The sequence below is a fragment of the Rutilus rutilus genome, assembly GCF_951802725.1.
Source record: "Rutilus rutilus genome assembly, chromosome: 23".
Classification (NCBI taxonomy): domain Eukaryota; kingdom Metazoa; phylum Chordata; class Actinopteri; order Cypriniformes; family Leuciscidae; genus Rutilus; species Rutilus rutilus.
In genome coordinates, this window is record NC_140233.1 from 25,075,614 (window position 1) to 25,093,584 (window position 17,971).

Below are 17,971 nucleotides of genomic sequence, written 5' to 3' on the forward strand. Positions count from 1 at the left end.
CCAAACCTTAATTGAGGATAGCAAGAGTGCTAGAGCTTTAGATACTATTTTGGATGCGCCTAGCGTGAACTCTTTACATGGTGCGGTTCCAGCTGAAGTAGAGCCTGTGCAGCCAGGCAAATGGTCAAAAGTCGCGGATCAAAAAAACACTCTTCCGTTCCGATTACCATAACAAATCGATTTGCCCCACTCAGTGAAACACCCACTGAGAATTCTGTTGATTGTGCCCTAGTAATTGGTGATTCGATCACACGGAACGTGAAAATAGAGACACCAGCGAACATAGTCACATGTTTGCCGGGAGCCAGAGCGCCTGACATCAAAGCAAATTTAAAAGTGCTGGCTAATGCTAATCGTAAATTCTCTAAGATCATTATTCATGTCGGCACTAATGATGTTCGACTCCGCCAGTCGGAGATCACCAAAATTAATATTAAAGAGGTGTGTGAACTTGCAAGTACGATGTCAGGCACTGTAATCTGCTCTGGCCCCCTTCCTGTTCGCAGGAGTGATGAGATAGTCAGTAGATTGTGTTCGCTTAACGGTTGGCTGTCTAAGTGGTGTCCGTGTAATAATATAGAATTCATAGACAATTGGAAAAGTTTTTGGGGCAAACCTGACCTGTTGAAAAGAGATGGTATTCATCCCTCCTGGGATGGTGCTGCTCTTCTCTCGAGTAATATGGCTCATAGTCTTAGAGCTCAAACATGACAATCTGGGGCTCAGGTCAGGAAGCAGACAGACTGGCTAAACCGACCGTCTGCTGTCTCACATCACCAAGGTCAGATAAATCCCATCACATAGAGCCTCTTTCACCTAGCTATCATCATATAGAGACTGTGTCTGTTCCCCGAATTTGGAAATCAAAAAAATGTTTAAACCTATCTAAGGTTAAAAATTTAATTGATGTTCAACAAATAAAAAACAGCTATAATACAGACGAGCAAATGCTAAAGCTTGGGTTGCTGAATATTCGATCGCTTACTTCAAAAGCACTCATTGTTAATGATATGATTTCAGATAATAACCTAGATGTGCTGTGTTTGACAGAAACCTGGCTAAAACCAAACGATTACATTACTTCAAATGAGTCCACCCCGCAAGATTACTGTTAAAAACATGAACCTCGTCTTAAACGCAAAGGGGGAGGAGTTGCTGTAATCTATAGTAATATTTTCAAAACCACTAAGAAATTGAGTTTCGAATATAATTCTTTTGAAGTGTTAGTGCTTAATGTAAAAATAGATAGTAAAAATGATAAATCACGTTTGAGATTTGTACTGGCTACTGTATACAGGCCACCAGGGCACCATACAGACTTTATCAAAGAATTTGCGGACTTTCTATCAGAGTTAGTATTGGCTGCAGATAAAGTACTAATTGTTGGTGATTTTAATATACACATCGATAATGAAAAAGATGCATTGGGTTTGGCATTTAAAGACATCGTAAACTCAATTGGAGTTAGACAACACGTGTCAGGACCTACTCATCGTCGTAATCATACTCTAGATCTAATATTATCACACGGAATAGATGTTGATGCCGTTGAAATTCTGCAGCAGAGCGATGACATCTCAGATCATTATCTAGTCTCGTGTAAATTACATTTAGCCAAGGCTGCAAAGCCGACTCCGTGTTACAAATATGTTAGACCAATCACTTCTGCCACTAAAGATTGCTTTATTAATAATCTTCCTGATCAGTTTCATCATTTTAGCATCCCGGAAAGCTTAGAAAAACTTGATATTGCAACAGAAACTTTTAACTCTCTCTTTTCCAGCACTTTAGACACAGTTGCTCCGTTGCGCTTAAAGAAGATTAAAGAAAATAATCCAACGCCGTGGTACAACGAGCACACTCAGGCACTTAAGAGAGCAGCCAGAAAAATGGAACGAAACTGGAAGAAAACAAACCTAGAGGTATTTCGCATTTCATGGAAAGAGAGCTCGATTGCATACAGAGAGGCTTTAAAAGCTGCTAGATCTGCTTATTTTTCAACCCTATTAGAAGAAAATAAACATAATCCTAGGTATTTATTTGAAACAGTGGCTAAACTAACGAAAAAGAAAGCTTCAAACACAGAAGTTTCCAAGCAACACAGCAGTAATGACTTTATGAACTTCTTCACTTATAAGATTGATAATATCAGGGATAAAATTATAACTATGCAACCGTCTACTACAGTATCGCATCAGGCAGTGCATTGTAGTCTCCCTGAGGAAAAATTTGATTCATTCGTTGCTATAGGAGAGGAAGAATTTACTAAACTCGTTAAATCATCTAAATTGACAACATGTATGTTAGACCCTATACCGACTAAGCTACTGAAAGAGATGCTTCCAGAGGTCATAGATCCTCTTCTTAATATCATTAATTCGTCTTTGTCTCTAGGATACGTACCAAAAAACTTTAAGCTGGCTATGATTAAACCGCTTGTTCAAAAAATGCAACTTGATCCTTCAGAGTTAGTCAATTACAGGCCGATCTCGAATCTACCTTTTCTGTCAAAGATACTAGAAAAGGCAGTATCTTCACAACTATGTTCCTTTCTAGAAAGAAATGATATCTGTGAGGATTTTCAGTCCGGATTTAGACCGTACCATAGTACTGAGACTGCTCTCGTCAGAGTCACAAATTATTTGCTCTTATCATCCGATCGTGGTTGTATCTCTCTATTAGTGTTACTCGATCTTAGTGCTGCGTTTGACACCATTGACCAGAACATTCTTTTAAATAGACTCGAAAACTTTGTTGGCATTAGTGGAATTGCACTAGCATGGATTAAATCATACTTATCTGACCGTTATCAGTTTGTATCAGTAAATGAAGAGATGTCTTATCGATCACAAGTTCAGTATGGCGTACCACAAGGCTCAGTACTAGGACCGTTGCTGTTCACTCTGTACATGCTACCATTAGGAGATATCATTAGGAAACATGGAATTAGCTTTCACTGTTATGCCGACGATACTCAGCTCTATATTTCTTCAAAACCTAACGAAACTTACCAATTCACTAAATTAACAGAATGCATAGCTGATATAAAAAATTGGATGACTCGTAATTTCCTACTTCTAAATTCTGAAAAAACAGAGATTCTAATTATTGGACAAAAAACTTCCTCACGTAATAACTTAGAATACTGTCTAACACTTGATGGCTGCTCTGTTAAGTCTTCGTCGTCGGTTAGGAACCTGGGTGTGCTCTTTGATACCAATCTTTCATTTGAAAGTCACGTGTCTAGTATCTGTAAAACCGCATTTTTCCATCTTAAAAATATATCTAAATTACGTCATATGCTCTCATTGACAAATGCGGAATAATTAGTTCATGCTTTCATGACATCAAGGCTAGATTATTGTAATGCTCTACTGGGTGGTTGCCCTGCACGCTTAATAAACAAACTACAGCTAGTTCAAAACGCAGAAGCTCGAGTTCTTACCAGAACAAGGAAGTATGACCATATTAGCCCGGTTCTGTCAAAACTGCACTGGCTCCCTATTAAACATCGCATCAATTTTAAAATATTGCTGATTACTTACAAAGCACTAAATGGTTTAGCTCCGCAGTACTTGAGCGAGCTCTTAACGCATTATACTCCTTCACGTCTATTGCGATCTCAAAATTCCGGCCTGTTGATAATACCTATAATATCAAAATCGACTGCTGGCGGTAGATCCTTTTCCTATTTAGCACCAAAACTTTGGAACAGTCTTCCTAACATTGTCCGGGAAGCAGACACACTCTGTCAGTTCAAAGCCAGATTAAAGACACATCTCTTTGACATAGCATTCACATAATACATTATAGACTTCTATAATTCAGTGTTAGGCTGCATAGATTAGGTCATCTGGAACCGGGAACACTTCCCATAAATCCTGATGTACTTGTTACATCATGAGAAGAATGGCATCTACGCTAATTTTAGTGTCTGTGTTTATCCCGAGGTTTTCCCGCAGCCTGCCGGATCCAGGCCGTTTCCAGATCTGACGAAGGACCTTTCCTGGACCCGATGTCAACGCAGTGCTGAAGTACCAACTAGTCTCTCCCTATGGAGGATCCCTTTCCCACTCTACAGATAAAGCGTCGTCGGGAAACTCAATTCGCGTATCTGCTCCGATTTGATTAAATAAAATAAAATTCTGATCTCAAAACTATAAGGAAACACCAGTAATTTGTTTAGGCTTGGTTTGTAGGGAATTCCAAACCTGCGCACATATATTCAAACGCACATAACTATAGAACCCGTTCTTAATGTGCATCTGAACGCCATCAGCGTTTCTCACAGGATCGCGTTTAAAGTCTGTGTAGAGGGAATGGTGTCGTCTTGCCGGCCCTAATTTAATAACAAATGATCATTGCGACGGAAGCGAATCAATCAAAACTAACTTTAGCTGGAAAATAACTTTATTAAAGAACCGCTATAAAGCCAAAACAATCTTACGTTAAATTATACATTTATCTATGTAAAGCTGCTTTGAGACAATCTACATTGTTAAAAGCGCTATATAAATGAAGATGACTTGACTTGACTTGACTCTTTGCTTTTACCCATCATGAGTGTGTCTTGTGTGACACCTTGGCAATGAGACCTTTTTGTAGGCCATCATTTGGGACTGAACCAGCTGTTATTAATTTCCACTGACAGGGGGCTGGATTGCTTTTTAATTACTGTAAGTTTTCAGCATTTGTCTTGGCTTTCCATGCCCTTTTTGCGTCTCCCTTTCTTCATGTGTTCAATACTTTTTCCCTGTGTCATTTCACATTATTACACATAACTTACTTTCTGAACTTATTTTTGTTTGTTTCTTTGTATGTATGGCTTACTTGGGTTGTTACCAACATCTGGTGAACATTTCATGTCAATAGCACCTTTGGAAATATATTTACTGAGAAAAATGATGACGTGTTCAATACTTATTTTCCCCGCTGTAAATACAAAACATCAAATGCTCTGGAATAAAGAGAGAAGATGCGAACCTGACATTATAAAATACATGATGCGTTTGAAGTGTTTTGCATACACTGAGCATCATGGGCTAATTTGAGTAACAAATCACCCTGAGCCTCTTGTTGAAATTCATTATATACCCAGACCAAGACAGAAACTTCTTTCACATAGAAATATTTGCTAACAATGGCAATTTGCATTCAGAGTTTACACCTTTTGAGAGCCGGATGCCATTTGCCTGGAAGACGCACCCTCCTCTGTGTAGTTATCTCTAAACTCTTAAAAACTGTATTACCTTTTGTTTTACTTCTTTGGGGATGAGACATTTGTACCAGTCGCACTGAGACATTCGAATGATACCAAACATGTATAATTACTTATTGTCCACATTTGACAATGCATAGGTTTTTAGTGAGTTTTAGGTGAGGAGGAGAAGAGGGGGAGCAGAGGGAGATGATGAGACTGTAAAAGTGAGGTGTGAGCTGCACTGTGTTGTGCATCTCGGATGTTGCTGTTACATATTCAAGAGAGAGTTCAAATGTTAATTCTCAGTAGAGCCTTTTGCCTTCTCGCGGGGTAGCCCAGACTTACTGGCACCCGCCTTACAGTTTTCACCATTTTGGCACCGTGGGCCACTCACAGGGCAGATAAAAGCTTAAATGGAATTAAATTACTTTGCCGCGCGGAAAGACAGTAACACGAAGAGACCTTCACCCGTTCTATCGGATGCTGCCTTTGGACCGATCCAGACGGGCTTACAAAGTGGTGACCAGCCTCGCAACCGTGATCTTGCAACAAAGGCGAGCAACGTCTTTCCAGCAAAGTATTGGGATTTTAAAATCAACAAGATGTTTGATCATCTTCTCTTCCTTCCACCGTTGTGGTAAGTCAATTCTTTTTGCCTTTTTAGAAGTGTTGAGGGAAAAACAGACGCACCCCATATTAACACATTTATAGAATGGGTCGGAATACCCAGTCACGTCCGCACACCGAAAAGCGTCAGATAAAGCTTGAGAATTAGACACAACCACATGTCAGGGACATGATAGCAGCAGCGCAGATGAGGAATGAAGACCCTTATGGATTTTAAAGATCTCCTTGTTTGCCTTCGCAACAGGAGATGAAATCTAAATTGGAATAACATCTTCCAAATTATTTTCTGGAACTCGATGAAGAGCTATAAATTAGAGCCTAAAGTTTATGCTTTCTCCATTGTTTTATTGGCTTTGTTGCAAAAAACTTGCAAAACTTAATGAGAATGAGCAAACAACAGAATGAAAATTCTAAGTTTGTAAACAATTGGAAAACATGTTTTTTGTTTATGAAAAGCAAAGTTGGGAAAAACAAGATGATATGATGCAACAGGTTGAAAGGTTAAGGAAACTTTTGTATTATATCTCAGCTCTTGAGGACTTCTGCTACAAAGCAGAATTGCTCTTGATTACAAATAATTAAGAGGTGAGAAGCTTAAAATTTAAAAATGATACACAGAACGATAGTGATGTTATCATATTCTTGTCAAGAAAACGCATGATTTAATGTTTCTGAGAGTGGTTCATAGCAGAGCACATGGGTAAACCCACGCTGGAGAACACACATTTTTCTCCCCATTCCATGGGAACTGTTTTAGCCTCACAACAGGATTCAGTAACTCTGAACTTTGAACAAAAGATCTCCAAATTGCAATGATTCTGTTTGTATTTTCAAATTTGTAATTGTGTGTAACACATTGTGCTCATAGAACACACTTTATAGTTGTTTGTGCTACTACATGTGCACATAGGCTAATTAAGAATGGAACTGATGTCTGATGAAGATGATGCTATTGTTGATGGAAGGCCAGAGTGGATGGTGAGGTCTCCATCAAACAGAACCACAGAGTTATCCACTCTCTGCCAGGTACTACAAACCAGACTAGATGCTGACCCACGCTATGTGTTGTTGTGGAAAAATTTATATTTGATCTGTTTTTAGATTATTTTTCTTTCCTTTTCGTTTGAAACCATGTGCTTCTCTCCTGAAATGTATGTGTGCACCTAGCATGGGCACACACACACACACACACACACACACACACACATACACACACACACACACACACTGATGGTCAGATAAGAGCCTTTCAACTCTGTAGGGCGGGTAATTTGTATTCAGGAAAGGCAGGGGGGTTATCTCATAAAGAAAGACCTTTTGACCTCACACCTGCGAAGACAGTAAAAGTCCAGGAGGGGTTAGAAAGACCTTTTGTCTTAACCAGCCCGATCTTGTTTACTGGGGGAGCGGAAAATTACAGGAGAAGAGACTATAGGTATAAAAGACTGTCTGTTTTCTGCAACCCTGTATCACATGAAATACGTTCTGAGGAAACTATTTTGCAAATCGCAATTACGTTACATGCCAACATATAAGCAGCAGTAATGTGCTTTTAGGAACTGCACTCCTAACTCTTACGCCGGTTTCACACTGCACTGTTAGCAGAGCGTGCAGTGCGTATTTTTTTCGCCGCCCATGTTAACAGATTAAACCAGGCTTTAGAGCATTCACACCGCGCGCAGTGGTGGCGCGGCAGTGCGTAGCAGAGCAGAAGTGCCGCGATCGTTTCGGCGCCGAGTCTATTTTTGCTGCGCCGCTTTTGCTGAATTAAAGTGACAATACATTGATCATGGCCAAAATACACCGCAGTTTTATCCAAAAAGTGCATTGATGATATCTATTGTGTTTTAAACAGTCAATCAAATGACCAACAGCAATTTAAAAAGAAAACAAATGTCCAAAAACAAACTTGTTGCCATAACAATAAAAACAAAGATGAACCAAAAGTTATATGAAATTATTAATAAAATAAGCTTATTGACAAGTCTTTTCTCTTAAATGTATTTGAAAACGAAAAAAAGCAATGCCAACTTATCCATTATAGAGTACTCTGTCTGTAGCCTACACAACCCGCGGTTCAGCCGCGCGTGACAAACGCTGCCAGTGTGAAAGCAAAACGCGCGTGTCCTGCTCCTGCTCACCATACGCACTGCTCCTGCACTGCTCGCTCTGCTAACGCGTGCAGTGTGATACCGGCGTAACTCTGTGCCACCGAATAACTATATATGTGTTAAAAAATAATGAGAATATATATACATATATATCCGAGTCCTGATCGGGAGGTAACGTCCGATTCCGATCGAGTCTGAAAACACGTGATCGGGCCCGATTTCCGATCACGTGATCGGATCGGGACATCCCTATTTAAAATAGTCCAAGTGACTACAGTGGCTCAACCATAAGTTTATCAAGCAACGAGAATACATTTTGTGCGCAAAAAAACACACAAAAATAACGACTTTATTCAACTATTCATTTTCTTCTGTGTGGGCCTCTGGGTGAGTTCACGTAGTGTAACAGCACAGTACTTCTGGGTTGTATGTCAGAACGTAGGCTCACTATTGGCCGATGCTGATCATGTGTGTGATGCTGGCCAATAGTGAGTGCTGCGCTGCAATTAGATCTATGCCATTATATTTAGATAGATTTAGCATGAAAGGTTGCAGTGCTGAGCATAGCTGATCACAGACATCCCAGACAGCAACACAGTGTCGGCCCAGATCCGTGCATGTGGATTCCACGCGTACCAGATGTGGGCGACATATGTTACTGCCTGGGATGTATGCAGCGATCTCGTCATTGCAACTCGATTTCTGTACACTAATGAATGCTTTCATCATAACTAATAGTGCAAACACACTGTAAATAAGAGATTCGTTGATTATTACGGGAGTTTTGCCGTGAGTCCAGTCACTGATAAACACTCTCTGTTTGATTGACAGGTTCAATGCATGCTGTTTGATTGACAGGTTCTGTCATAATACACAAAGCGGAAGCAAGGATGCAAGTAAACTCTTTATTTAGTTGGTCAAAAGACACAAACACAGTTCAGAATCTCGGGTGGGCTGGTGGCGCAGGGACAAGATGGTCAGCGTGCTGGTGAAGAGTGGTGACGGTAAATCCAGTGCAGGTGAACATCCAGACGAGATGAAAACCACGAAGACACCAAACAGGAACTCGAACCAGGAACAGGACTGTAGATGGGCACACGATGTACATACACTGAGGACACCAAACAACGATCTGACAAAGAGAGGAGAGTGTGATGAGTCTTTATAGGTGAGTGAATTGGCAGCAGCTGGTGTGGGGAATGAGATCAGCTGACGCGCTGATCAGCTGGAACGAGCGGTAACGCCCACTCACACACACCCACACACACAGAACAACAAATACACGAGACACGAAGAAAACAGTGAATTCATGAACCGTGACAGTACCCCCCCTCCTAGGAATGCCTCCTGGCGTCCCCAGACTCCCTTACCTGTCGATTGTAATCATCAATAAGGGAGTGATCCAGGATGTCTCTAGCAGGCACCCAACTTCTCTCCTCCGGACCGTAACCTTCCCAGTCCACCAAGTACTGGACTCCGCATCCCCTCCGCCTTGAGTCCAGAATACGATCAACCGAATAAGTAGGTTCCCCTTCTACGAGTCGTGGCGGTGGGGGAACCGGGGGGGGGGGCGGATTAATGCGGGAATAAAACACGGGTTTGATTTTGGATACATGAAAAACGGGATGAATTCTCCTGTACACTGGAGGAAGATTGAGGCGGACTGCCACCGGACTAATGATCTTGGTGACAGTGAACGGGCCAATGAATTTGGGAGCAAGCTTATTAGAAACGGAGCGCAGAGGAATGTTCTTGGTAGAAAGCCACACTTTGGAACCGACGACGTATACGGGAGGTCTAGACCGGTGGCGATCGGCCTTGGCCTTGGTGCGCGCTCCCACTTGGAGTAGAGTCTCGCGGGCTCTAGTCCAAGTGCGATGACACCTCTGGACGAAAGCGTGAGCGGAGGAGACCGCGACTTCGGATTCCAGACTAGGTAAAATTGGTGGCTGGTAACCTAGACTACACTCAAACGGAGATAGGCCCGTAGATGACACTGGTAACGAATTGTGGGCGTACTCCACCATTGACAGTTGTTGGCTCCATGAGGAAGGATTCTTGGAGACCAGACATCGCAACGTTCTCTCCAAATCCTTGTTGGCTCTCTCAGTTTGACCATTGCTCTGGGGATGAAACCCTGAGGACAGACTAACAGTCGCACCCAGTAATCTACAAAACTCTTTCCAAAATTTGGACACGAATTGGGGTCCTCTGTCGGAAACCACGTCCGTCGGGAGGCCATGTAACCGAAAGACGTGGTTAACGACTGTTAACGCTGTCTCCTTGGCTGAGGGTAATTTGGCCAAGGGAATGAAGTGGACCGCCTTCGAGAACCGGTCCACCGCGGTCAAAACTACCGTGTTACCCTGAGAGGGTGGGAGGGCGGTGACAAAATCTAGTGCGATATGGGACCAGGGTCTCGAAGGGATCGGCAGCGGTTGAAGAAGCCCATCTGGGGGTCGATTGGAAGTCTTACCAGTGGCACAAACTGAGCAAGCCAAAACAAAACTGAACGTCGCGAGCCATACGTGGCCACCAAAATCATTGCTTGACTAAAGATGTAGTGCGACTGACTCCTGGATGACAAGCCACATTGGAACAATGCCCCCACTGAATAACGTCGGACCGTAATCCCTCTGGCCCAAATAAACGGTTCGGTGGACAACCGACCGGAGGCATTACCCTTGTAAGGCCGTCTTGACCTTCGATTCGACCTCCCATGAGAGTGTGGAGATAATTAGGGTCTCCGGAAAAATGCACTCGGGAGTAGACGGGCAATCGAAACGGTCAAAAATGCGCGATAAAAAAAACGGGCTTGATGTTTTTGGAACCCGGGCGGTACGAGAGAGTAAAGTCAAAACGTCCGAAAAAAAGTGCCCACCGAGCCTGCCTGGAGTTCAATCTTTTAGTGGTTCTAATGTATTCCAGATTCTTATGATCGGTCCAGATAAAAGGTACCCCCGACCCTTCTAACCAGTGACGCCATTCTTCCAATGCTAACTTGACTGCCAACAACTCTCTGTTACCAATATCATAATTACATTCGGCAGGGGACAAACGGTGAGACAAAAACGCGCACGGATGCATTCTGTCGTCTGTAAGAGAACATTGGGATAGCACTGCACCTACCCCCACCTCTGACGCATCAACCTCCACCACGAACTGATGTGATGGATCAGGGGTAACTAAGATGGGGGCTGAAACAAAGCGGCCTTTCAGTTTGGCAAACACAGCCTGAGCTGCGTCTGACCACCTGAACGTAGTTCTGGGGAGGTCAAGGCGGTCAGAAGTGAGGCTAGTTGGCTGAAATTGCGAATGAACCGCCGGTAGAAATTGGCGAACCCCAGAAACCTCTGTAGGGCCTTACGGGAATCCGGACTTGGCCAATCCACCACAGCCTTAACCTTCTCAGGATCCATACGCATTCCCTCAGACGACACAATGTACCCTAAGAAAATAACAGACTGTGCATGAAAAGCGCATTTCTCCGCCTTGACAAAAAGCCCATTCTCCAGCAGCCTCTGAAGCACTCGTCGAACGTGCTGCACGTGCTCCTGGAGAGAAGAAGAAAAAATCAATATGACATCCAGGTAGACATATATGAACTGATCGACCATATCTTGCAGCACTTCGTTGATGAGTGCCTGGAAGACTGCTGGGGAGTTGGACAAGCCGAAGGGCATGACCAAGTATTCAAAGTGCCCCCTGGGGGTGTTAAAAGCAGTCTTCCATTCATCCCCCTTCCTGATGCGGACCAAATGATAAGCATTACGTAAGTCCAATTTAGTGAAGTTCGACGCTCTCTGCAACCTCTCGAAGGCTGAAGACATCAGCGGCAAAGGATAAGTATTTACCGTGATGCTGTTCAGCCCCCGGTAGTCAATACAAGGACGCAGGGATCCGTCCTTCTTCCCCACAAAAAAGAACCCGCCCCCGCTGGAGAAGAGGAGGGACGGATGAACCCCGCTGCTAGAGAATCAGAAATATATTTCTCCATAGCCTCTCTTTCTGGAACAGAAAATGAATATAACTTGCCCTTAGGCGGAGACGTACCTGGCAGTAACTCTATAGCACAGTCATAGGGACGATGCGGAGGGAGAGAAGCAGCACAAGACATACTGAACACCTCCTTCAGGTCTTGATACTCCGTGGGCACGTTTGACAAATCCACTGCTTCCTCCTGAAACGCAGAAACAGAAACAGACGGACAAGTAGACACAAGACAGGATCATGACATTTACTGCTCCACTCCGACACTGATCTCTGCTGCCAGTCTATCTTGGGATTGTGTTCAATGAGCCAGGGGTGTCCTAAAACAATGGGTGCGAGGGGGGAGTCCAGAATGTAGAAGGAAATGGTTTCAGTGTGGTTGCCAGATACGATGAGTGTGATGGGTCCAGTGGTGAATGAAATGGTGGGAAGAGCTTGGCCTTTGAGAGCGTGAACTGCGATGGTACGGGTGAGGGGTAGAAGGGGAGCCTGAATCTTGAGTGCAAATGTGTAGTCCATGAAGTTACCTTCAGCCCCGGAGTCCAGTAGTGCTTGACAGTCGTGAGTGTGGGCTGACCATCTAAGTCTTACTGGGAGGAGCGTAGATGTTGATGAGGTCTTCTCAGCGGAGATCCCACCCGACAGTAGCCTCAGATTTCATATCCCACTGCGCCTCCTCGTTCCACTGACACTCTGCCGCCAAAGTCCGGAACTCAATGGAGTAATCCGAGGTCTTGAGGTAATCTAGAGAATTGAGGTCCGTGAGAATCCGTGCCGCTTCTCTTCCCGCGACCGCACGGTCAAACACTCTCTTCATTTCGGCGGAGAGTGTCTGGAACGAGGCACAGCATGGATCTTGGTTCTCCCATACCGCTGTCCCCTATAGCGCTGCCCTCCCAGTCAGTAGCGTGAGCACAAACGCAACCTTGCTCCGTTCACTAGCAAAGGTCCTGGGCTGCCGAGAAAAGTGCATCGAACAGCGTGTTAGGAATGCTCTGCAATAGTTTGGCTCACCATTGTATGACTCGGGAACAGGTAGGCGGGGCTCTGACTGGGAGACGCTCTCTGGTGGTACGGGGGGAGCGGGCGGTGTGGGTGGCGCAGTGGGAACTCGCAGATGTTGTAATTGCTGGGTGAGCTCGGACACCTGCGCCACAAGAGCTTGAATAGCCCGACCCGACTCATTCATGTTTCTCTCCTGGGTATCCATCCGTGAAATGCTGGACTTGATGAATTCTTCCAGAGGAGAAGAGGGTCCGCTTGCTGCTTCCATCGCTTGGTCAGATCGTTCTGTCATAATACACAAAGCGGAAGCAAGGATGCAAGTAATCTCTTTATTTAGTTGGTCAAAAGACACAAACACAGTTAATAATCTCGGGTGGGCTGGTGGCGCAGGGACAAGATGGTCAGCGTGCTGGTGAAGAGTGGTGACGGTGAATCCAGTTCAGGTGAACATTCAGACGAGACGAAAACCACGAAGACACCAAACAACGATCTGACAAAGGGAGGAGAGTGCGATGAGTCTTTATAGGTAAGTGAATTGGCAGCAGCTGATGCGGGGAATGAGATCAGCTGGCGCGCTGATCAGCTGGAACGATCGGTAACGCCCACTCACACACACCCACACACACAGAACAACAAAAACACGAGACACGAAGAAAACAGTGAATTCATGAACTGTGACAGGTTCAGCGCATGCTGTTTGATTGACAGCTACAGCTGTTGTAAACGGGGCGTTCTTTGATTGATTTCTATATATAATTCAATCAGTTTAAATAACAGATTATTTACACCCAACTAAGAGAATCAATGTGAAGTTGACCGTTTAGTCAGTGGTTTGATTTAATGACAGGACAAAGAACATCTGACTGTAGCTACATAAATCATTACATCAGAAATCACTGGTCACAGAACAGGCATTAGAATGGATATGGTTACTTACATGTTGTGGCATTACTGTCGAGTCCATATCGTAAAAGCCTGCAAAGCCTGCGCCGAGTTGCAGAATGATTTACCAATGATTCCAGTGAAATGTTAGCCTGGATGACAGCGGAACTTAGCCCCGCCCACAACATTTGAGGTCGGGAAGTTGGGAGGTCTGTGCTGCGTTCCAGTCCACTTTTAGGCCCTGTCCCAAATGGCGAACTTCATGTGGACTTTCGGCCTCGTGGACTTAAATTGCGCGTGCTCGCTGAGTCTACGAGTCCGTAGGCCGTCCCATTCAGCATTTTAACGCTCTGAAGTGTGCTCAGCAGCGCCCCCTTTGTACCCTTGAAGCGGTCTTCCGTGAAGCCCACATAGATGCAGGCTCCACACACTTTAACCACCCAGGAATCGTTGCGAAAGGCCAATCAGACAACGGATGAGAGGAGATTTCGCTCACGGACAATTGTTGACATGGCTGAGAAGAAAATATTACGGTTTTTATGACCTAGATGTACATTTTACCAGTTGTAACCTACAGTTTATTCAAACATTATGGTCACTGACCAGTTGTTGATGTCTCAAACATAATAATAGCGCGTTGAATAATACGATCGCATATGATTCATTAAATAAATAGAACCAAATGTCAGGGCTTTACTGAGTCATATGTAAACATAGTATGACTATTGAAACCTGTAAATTAATCTGAAACTCATGCCCATTTTCATTATGTGTTAAAATTGTAATTAGATCAAATGGAACATTATGTATTATGTACAACCGTATAAATCATTTAAATAAGCATGATGTAGGCTATTGTCTAATGTCCAGGTGGCATGCATAATATCAAAATATAGAACTGTAAAATTAGGCTGTGTAGTTGACATGGAGATGAGACGTCGGAGCGCAAAAATGTGATTTCTCCTGTCCAACAACAACCATACCATTATTTCCGGCGTGATGATCGAGTCTGTCCCAAAAATACCTCTCAATGTGCCCTCGTGGACTCACGCCAAGAGCCCTATAGGTCTGCACTACATGACGTCACCACAGTGTGGACTCTGAGGAAGTCCACAAGTCCGGAGTGTGCCATTTGGGACAGGGCCTTAGACACGCACTTGCGAACTTCCCTAAGCACTTCCCCTCTGGGGAATCCCCGCCGCCATTTTGAAGTGCGTTCCACTTGAAGTGGAAGAGGGAAGTTTAGATGGACAGACCCTCGTTCCCTCGATTTTGACAGAGGGAGCGAGTCTACTTCATATGTACACTTCAGGCACCTATATGTCCCACAATGCAGTACGATTGTGACGTCACCACAGATCTCGTCTAATCACCACGACAACAAACAACTCTATGATATATTAATTCAATTTTTTTAAATTGAAAACAACCCAAACACCATATATACATATGGATGCTGCATTAAACAAATTCTTAAAGGGAAAACAAATGTAAATAATAAATCAACTACATAGCTGATTCCAAGTGATCAAGGGCTTAGGACGTTCCAATTCAGCCCATTGCAGTTTCCGCCAGTAGTGGGCACTCGCAATGACGTACATCCGAGTGAACGAGACGGAGGGAAGTTAGCAAGTGAAGGGCATGACAATTTTGGACTGGAACGCAGCCCTGGACTTGATCCATTGTGGAGCTATGTACAATGCTGAACCAGAGCTGTTCGGACCAATCAAATTGTCAGGGCGGGCTTTATACGATGATGGACAGATGATCAACAATAACGTAATCATCCACGTCACCAAAGAGCGTTTGGGTTGAATTCGTTTACAACAAAGATGGCTGCCGCTGGAGAATTGAGATGTGTAGATTCCGCCATCACGTGTGTTATAGAAGATATTGACAGTGCATTCACACAGAGAACCACGATCAAGGCATTTGTTGATCGGAAAGATGAATGAAAAACATACGTCACTTACTCGGTTGCTCTGATTGGTTGTAGGTCTATCCAATTGAGTGCCGAGGCATTAGGCTTGTTTGAGATGGCCTTGCCTCGCCTGAAATGTAGGCTATGCGAGAGTAGGCGGCTGCAGTGTACGCATTTTGCATAGCGGATACGCATTTTGACTTCAAAGTACACTGGTACGATTTGTTAGTCTAAACTACGCAAAAACCTGGGCTGCGTTCAGCCCCGACAAAACGCTGCACAACGTTGTTTAAACAGAAACGGTGATGCGTTGAACACACTGTTCTGATGACGCAAGAGTTGCAACTATGGCAGCTGAGAAGGCCATTCTTTGTGTTCTTTGTGAAGAATTTTCTGAGCCTGATGAAGTCTGTATAAATATGTGTTTAATACTACAAAATATGCCCGATGTTACAGTTACTGCACTTGCTGCCCAGAACAAAAGAGAACATCCCAATCCAGTTAAGGGATTTGTGGAAACTGAAATGGAAGCACACATCTTACTTAATGCAGACTAAAACACATCTATTTAGCCTTACATACTGACTTTATTTGTAGTTCATACTGTTTTAATACCCTGTATTTTCTTTCTCATTTTTAGGAAAAACACTTAATTACCATTGTTTATTTCTACACCAAATGTCATACACTTGCAATGAAGCTAAAAATATAAACAACTACATCATTATGTTGATATCCTATATTTTTACAATAAAACTTACAACAAACACGTCTTCTAATATCCTCAGTTGTTGCGTATACCGAGCTGCATCGAACACATTTGTAAATTACTTTCCTTTAACCCATTGTGTGAGTTCACTTTAATGCGTGTGATTTATATACATGTTGCTGCTGATTGGACTGCAGTTCTGAGACACCCACCAAACAAGAGAAAATGTATCTCAAACCCCGTTGCACACCGGTGCATGCCGTTTCCAGGAAACATGACGTTCAACCCGGAAACCGTAGCAAACCGTTGCGCACCGTTTTGAACTTGAACGTGCCCCTGGTGACGCCTCTGCACGCGCAGTCCTCAAATCCAGGGGGGCAGGGATTTGTATTATTTTGAAGCTTCCCCGGGCGCCGCCATTGGCTAGCGGAACCCCACCTGCTGTTAGCATCCCATTGACTCCCATTCATTTTGGCGTCACTTTGACAGCGAATAACTTTACATCTGAGGCGTTTAAAGACTCCATTTGTCCATTATTTATTTCTAAAGAAACACGAAAATGTATAAAAGGCTCCATTACCTTGTATCTTACGTTATGGCCCTGTAGAAGCAGTTTTTGTAAAAGTAGGCTAACGATTGCGTCATAACCACGCGACTCTCTGTCGCACAGTAGGAAATTACCGTATGGACAGGAGGAGAAGCTCGCGGGCAATCGGGAGGACGTTGAGGCAAAATGGCAAAGTAATTAATCAGAACACCTACAAAAAGTTTCTCCTGCTCCAAGATCATGGACAGCTCATACTCACGCTCTCCGTCTCTGCAAGTTTCGGAAGGGAATGATTCAGATTGATCTTGGCACAGCTACTAGAAGACAGACGGTTTGCTCACGTCACATCTACGTCGTCGAGCTCAGTTTGAGTCTGCGCAGTACGCTGGACTCCCAGGAAGTAAGAGTTTCTAATTGGCTTCACTTTGTCTCCGTTGAATCCAATGGGGTCGCTGTGTCCATTTCTTTTACTGTCTATGCTCAAATCAAGCAACAGCAAAAGAAGAAGAGTTCGACCAATCATAGCGCTGGATTCATTCCCCAAATAGCAAGCGGGGATGATTGACAGATGCGTAAGGCCTATCATTAAAAAGACTGAAAATCGACACCAATAAAGAATCCCGCTCGATCCGCCTTCCACTCCCGCGGCCCGCCGTCTGATGTCATAAGCGAGGACAGCAGTAGTCACGGTACTTCTGAGTCCTGAAGGTAAACGGCCTGGGCTGGGCTCGATGTGGAAAGTTGAAATATTGTACTGAGTTAACCTAATCCTATGGATTCGATGATCACACCACGGATCGCATGGATTATCTTAAAATACTCCGTTCTTCATGGTCATTCAGAAAAGAGGAAGACATCATTCAGCCATGCAAAAAATAAAATGCTCAAGAAATGCTGAACAATAAATCTTAATAAACTTGAAATCGCTATGGCTGAGTGATTATGAAAGTGATGTGATTTGTGGATTACGGATATAGCG

The 17,971-nt window shown here is 43.7% G+C and overlaps 1 protein-coding gene across 4 annotated transcripts in view; it reads left to right on the plus strand.

Annotated features, from left to right (window-relative positions):
* The first annotated feature begins 5,119 nt into the window (after positions 1 to 5,119).
* Positions 5,120 to 17,971, plus strand: part of LOC311283281 (C-type lectin domain family 6 member A-like) — a 30,454-nt gene continuing 17,602 nt past the window's right edge. For 2 of the 4 annotated variants that reach the window (XR_014626047.1, XM_084397632.1), the window contains exon 1: positions 5,151 to 5,837. Coding sequence is in view for 2 of the 4 variants with exons in the window: in XM_084397632.1 (XP_084253758.1) it covers positions 5,681 to 5,837 (157 nt within the window). In the remaining 2 variants the exon portion in view is untranslated. Of the gene's footprint in view, positions 5,838 to 6,737; positions 6,854 to 17,971 lie in introns of all 4 variants that reach the window. The other 2 variants (XM_084397635.1, XM_084397630.1) reach the window with 2 other exon arrangements.